Source organism: Chamaea fasciata, unplaced genomic scaffold (genome assembly GCF_029207755.1).
Source record: "Chamaea fasciata isolate MVZ Bird 193981 ecotype frontalis unplaced genomic scaffold, bChaFas1.0.hap1 SCAF_16, whole genome shotgun sequence".
Taxonomy (NCBI): domain Eukaryota; kingdom Metazoa; phylum Chordata; class Aves; order Passeriformes; family Sylviidae; genus Chamaea; species Chamaea fasciata.
Window position 1 is genome coordinate 2171504 of NW_027094101.1, and position 6000 is coordinate 2177503.

At 41.3% G+C, this 6000-nt stretch overlaps 1 protein-coding gene across 2 annotated transcripts in view; it reads left to right on the forward strand.

Moving 5' to 3' along the window:
• BMERB1 (bMERB domain containing 1) overlaps window positions 1–4782 on the forward strand; it is a 60020-nt gene extending 55238 nt beyond the window's left edge. For both annotated transcript variants that reach the window (XM_066198016.1, XM_066198013.1), the window contains exon 6: window positions 1350–4782. In XM_066198016.1, coding sequence (XP_066054113.1) covers window positions 1350–1462 — 113 coding nt within the window. In that variant the 3' untranslated portion in view covers window positions 1463–4782. The remainder of the gene's footprint in view (window positions 1–1349) is intronic.
• Window positions 4783–6000: the final 1218 nt, after the last annotated feature.

The window sequence follows — 6000 nt, forward strand, 5'->3', positions numbered from 1 at the left end:
AAGAACAAAAGGGGAAACTCCAAAGACAACTGAAAGAGCATTTTCACAGGGCAGCCTCTGGCAAAAGCTAGGTGAAGCTAGTTAGATCACCTAGAAACAACACAGGGTGTCAGCAACTGCTGGCCACTTGGATTTCAGATACCAAATTCCCCCTTAAAACTGAATTTCAGTCACCTGTGGCCACTTCAGAATTGCTCTGTATGCTTTAAATATGCAAAGTATATTTGTATACTCAGTGCCACAAGCTGCTTTTCTAAGCAGCTAGATTTTTATTAATAATTTTCCTGTTTCTGCAGAAATAACTGAAAAAACCTCTTCAGATCCATGCTTAAATATCTCAAAGAAAGTTCGCCTGTTTTACTGCAGTCAGGATGGAAACTAGAGAAAAGACTGCAGACTTCCACAGCTGACCCAAATTTCTTACATATTACCATCAGAAATAGGCCTTTGGATCACCCCAAGCCAAACCACTTGTAGACAGAATGGCAAACACACTGGTTTCTGAGAGACTAAGTGGATTGCATGACCCCTTGGAAGCTTTTAGCTGCACCTTTCAAACAGAACAGTCACAGCCACAGCAGGAGCTCTGGACGTTCACAGATTGATTTTGCTCTGTCTCAAGTGAGAGTCAAGTGAGAGCAGTGCCCTTCTTAGGAAGGGACTGCGGTCCACCAGCTGAAGAGGTTTGTTTCAAACATTCTGCCATTTTGCGCAGATCGACATCTTCCTCGGAGTTCCCAGAGAGACTGGAGTGACTGTGAAGTTCGAGTACAAGGTTGAGAAGAGACACTTTAAGATGCATCACTAATTATTTATACCCCCTTAGTCACAGGGAGCATGACTCATCTCCCTTGTTAGTTTACTTTGTCATTGCTTTTAAATGCGGTTTGAGAGATCAAAAGATTCTTTTCACCCTGAAAAATGAAAACCCACCTTTATCTTGTTCTCTCAATTACAACAGCCAAGCTGATGAGAGAATAAATTCTGGCGATACTTTTGTTCTTCAGCTCCTTTCGTTGTTGGGAGTTAAACAGTGAAATGACTTCGTGAAAGGACCCGTTCTCTGACCCCAGGGCTGTGAAAAGAGACACCTGCCTTGAACCAGATGCAGGGTTATCCTCCCTTTGAGAAGTATGGATTCTTTAGCTCCTCTTGACACCCCTCCCTGAAGAGATTAGACTTTCTGAGCAGTTTCAAACCACCAAAGTGTGTATTGTTCAAACGCGAGCTGAAAAATTCAGAGTGTGTGGAGAGAGGGTGGGAAGGGTTTGCACCCTTGGAAGCAGAAGTAGGCAGGAACAGTTGGAGCAGCTCTTGGTTCTAATGGTGTCCTGTTCTGAACGTTGCAGGCAGCCCAGCAGAAAAGAAGGCAGAACCTCCTCCAAGCAAGCCCACCATTGCCAAGGCAGGGTTGGCAATTATTAAAGATTGTTGTGGGGCCACACAGTGCAACATCATGTAGAGCCCTGGGCTTCCTACCCTGCTTGTCTTTGCCATGTTTCCATGGAGTGGAACTGGATGGTGAGGGGAACCAACAGCGTCCTGCTGAGGGAGGCAAGAGCAGCTGGCACAAGTGTAATCTATGGACTGGACTATGGCAGGTTCTTCACTGTTGCATGGATCACTCTACACGCATGCCTAAAAACAAAAGAAATCTATATAGTGGCTGTCCAGGGACCAGAAGAGATCAGCAGTAGAGTCAACAAAAAACACCCCCCGTGATAGAGGTGAATGAAAAGGGGCTGTAGTTTATCCACTATGGTGTAAACCAGCAATTTTAATAGGCTTTAACTTTATAAGAATATGTTGTACACTTCTCCCCCCCGTGACAAACTGCACTCAAAAATCCTATTTTGGATTATTATCCAAATTATCCGTTTTGGCTACTTTTCAGAACAAAAACCACAAGTAGCAATGCTATGTTATAGCACAACTGATAGAGGAAGCAACTGAAGGATAGCTGATGTTGCATACAAAATACCAAACTTGTGTGATGTTCAACTACTTGGCTGTGGAGTTTCATTTCAAATTCTTCCTAAAGAATGAGATCAGTGACAAGGATGCTGCAAGTAGCTACAGATTTTTACATCCCACATGATATCCAAATTACTCAAGTCAAATTAATATTGCTTGCACCAGGGGAAATAAATCCCTGGCAAAGCTTTAGCAAAGCACGGCTACAGTAATCTGCAAATTGATGATGCAGTCCAAGGTTGTGTCACTTCTGTTTTAGATCTCCACCTCCCATGAAGAAAGAAAAATATTCATCCAGGTTTTTGTCCATTTTTACAAGCTACATGCAGTAGGAGATTACACACCACTGAGAGATTGCTGGGAGAAGACGACAAAATTTAATACTGAAATCATGCTTAAAACAAGTATTAATTGTATATTTTGGGACCACAAGAAATATAAATAATCCATTAAAAAAGCATAGGAAGACACAAGACACCCAAGACAAATTGGCCACAAGACAAATATACAGATACAGAAGTAGGTATTTGTGGCAAGAAGATCACATTCTATATAAAATGGTTTAAAATTAGGGGAAATACAGAAATACTTGTCTGTGTTTCACCATTAAGTGTGTTTCTGGTCTCTATGCAGATTAAGCCTTGTGGAATCTAATATCTTTATATTAGCTGTCAGTAGCTGGTTTGTCTGTGTGATGGTATTCCATATAAATGTACTGTGATAGGTGTAAATAGTAAAATAAACGTACATGGATCTAGTGTGACAATCTCAGGCTTAGAAAAAAACAAAAGATAGCAAAAAGTTCCTAAAGTAATGTTTTGCAAAAGGAACTTCCATTTTGTGAAGCCAGCCAAGTGAAGTGTGTGCTTATATACCAAGGAACCACAGTATAGGAAAGGAGAAAAAAATAACAGCAGTTACCCCAAAAGGATAAACAGTTATTTTTTTAGAGGGAAAAAAATATCTTATTAAGGTTGAAGGCAATAGACACCACCTAAAGTGACTCAGACTATTCTTATACAAACAAAACCTAATCCCTAGCACTGGCTGATTTGATGAAAAACACTTGCATTTCCAGAATAATTTCAGTATTGCAGACTCACTTGAGACAAAGAACCAACGTCACTAAGTACCTTACATTTTAAGGATCAAAGAGGAACAAACACAAAAAGGTTTCCACTAAGACGTGAAGCACTTTAATTACTTTGACCAAAGATGCGGGAAGGAGAACAAAGGCTGACTCTCACGTATGGTTAATACATCCTTGTTGAGACATACACCACCACACTGAGCTCTGTAGCTGTTAAAATCTGTAGCTGGCGTGGGTTGGACTCTGCCTGGCACCCCTGTACATCAACACAGGTATGGGGAAAACAGCTTTTAGGGGAGAGAATACACATTGCAGGGGAAAAAAACACCCCTTGGTTTCTGTAAAATTCCACAGCCTCTTGCTGGTACCCAGTTAAGACATCAGGAATTGTCAGGATCTTAAGACAAGAGGCAGATGTTCAGTGTCTAGTAGGCAAATGGAAGTCAGGGATAAAGCTGCAGTGGAGCACCAAACTTTAAACCTTAGGAGCATCAGCTGTGAATGCCACTAACAAAAGGTTCAGAAGGACTTTGCACATGGTTTTTAGGGCCCGAGGTGACTTCTGCACATCAGTGTTTAACCCACATTGGGGTGATCCCTACAGGCTGCACACAATCCACAGGCACTTGGGAATTAAGTCAAGTGAGTACAAGGTAGGCTTCCATGAAAAAGATATCATTAGCAAGACACAGAGTTAGACATCCCTGGGAAGCAACACTCGTGACCAGGCTACAGAGCCATCTCCTTTAATTAAAACCAAGAAGAAACACAGCAAGTAGGAATGTGCAATACTCTTACAGTTGAGCACTGGCAGCCAGTGCCCCAAAGGGACTTGAACTCCAGCAGTGTTAATGAGAGTGAATTTCATTTTCAGAAGTTCTAGCTTGGCTCAGCTGGAAGACTTTCTGTATGCCAGTTTTTGTTTTTAATTAGCAAATACTTAATTTCCGTGTTTATTTGGGTGGGTTTGAACAGCTTGCCTGCAGTGCACGAGTGGTTCCTTCAGAAGTGGGTCAGTGATGCTGCTCAGCAATAAAGTCCTGGATTTTTTTGACTGCAAGGTCAGATTCTCAACTGTGTTCAACACTGGTTTAGTGTTGCCTATCTAGAACACAGCAGAGTCCTTGTGGCTGATGTCAAAGCTAATGGCTACCATTAAACTCATTAAACTTAGGGAGGAATTAGGTGTAAAAATCTTGACCCTTATTTTTAAAAACCAGACTAAATCACTCAATATCCCAAGAACCAGGGGCTTTAGTTAACTGGCTTAACTTCCATGATCCTGTGAGCACGACACATGATACAATCCCCACATATAAACTCAGCAGAGTATCAGACAAATACCTTTAGGTGACTATATGGAGTAACTGGCATCATTTCAGAATTGATTTTCAGATATCAGTCACTGTCAGCAGAGAAGGACATTGATTGATTGAAGCACCTGATATCTCTTCTGGAAATCCTGGCTATTTATCACTTCTGAAAGAAGGCAAGGCATTGAAAAAGGAAGAATGTGTGGAAGAATGGGTAAGGTGGATTTGACACACAAACATGACTGTGCTCAGGAAAGGATCTTGGTCTACTGAGAAAAACAAAAGTGCTGAAGTGCTATTTGTACAAATCACCAATTCCACCAGCAAATGGTTCTCTTGTACCTTCCCCTAGGCCTACTGAATCTCTTCCAAGTTAAACATATTTCCAAATAAACTAAGCTGCTGTGTTATACTAAGCCTTTGTTTCTTCCTGTTACTGAAGGAAAAGTTGGTTGTGGAGTGGAATGGGATGCACTTCCTGTGCTGCTACAAAAAAACCTTATTCTCAAAAAAGAATAAGGTTACTATTCTGCACAAAAGCAGTAATGCTTAGGGGCAAGTTAGAGATGCTACTGAAATAAAGGATTTTCTCACTGAATAAAGAAAACTCACCAGCAAAGCCAATCTCATTATGCTCCTAGATGATGTTGGACCATCACTGCAGCCCAGAGCCTGGCCCAGGTTAGAGACAGTTCCCAGCCCTACACTGAGAATATAAAGGTCCCAACACCTCTGAGTATCAAAAGAATTGCCAAGCCAAAAGGGCCACAGTGTTATTGAAATAAACATATTTATGCTGGGGTGGAGGTGGATTTTTTGTTAATCAAAGTGCATCTTGTTTCACATGATCCCATCCATCCTATAAACAGCCAGGCAAGCAGGCTGCTTTCAAACAGGATCATATCAAAAATATTATTTAAAGGCCAAAACTTTCCCTTCCACGTGCACAAACACTTCCCATGGGATCCTGAGAGAGAACACCTCAGCAGCTGAGCCTCGATCCCGACAGCCTTGGCAGCAGCTTGGTCTCAGAGGTGAGGACAGAGGTGCCTCACAGGAGATCTCCCATCACATTGAAGTTTGCTTTCTTTACAGCCTTTGTTTCTTAAAGAGAGGCAGTTCTCTGCAGCAACACTTCATGGGAGATTGAAAGAATTGTGCTAAGACACCAAGACAGGTTTAAATGGATTCCTAAAAAGTAAATCTCATCAGTTACAGAGATCAGATCACAAAACCAGAGATGACTGCAGCTCGTATCAAGTTTTTTGCAGCCAATTACCTCATCCCATCTACAGCAACAGAAGAGTTTGGTTTTTTTCTCCTTCATGACACAGAGCAAGCTGCTCCTCTGGCAGGATGCAATTCTTCATTTTTGAATTCAAGAACTGAAAGACTGACTTGAAACTTGAGCCATGGCATGACACATAATAGTGCTTTGACAGCCATGTCAAAAAATGCTCAAATAACATCCTGAAATGGCATTTCAGAAATTTCTTGTAAAATGGCATTCTCTATTTACATCAATCTGCTTCCTGTAGCATACATACAGCACTACAAGCCATGTTAATAATCACTTGAATTAGGAGTTTTTTCTGTCTTTATCCACCTAAGTAATACTAAACA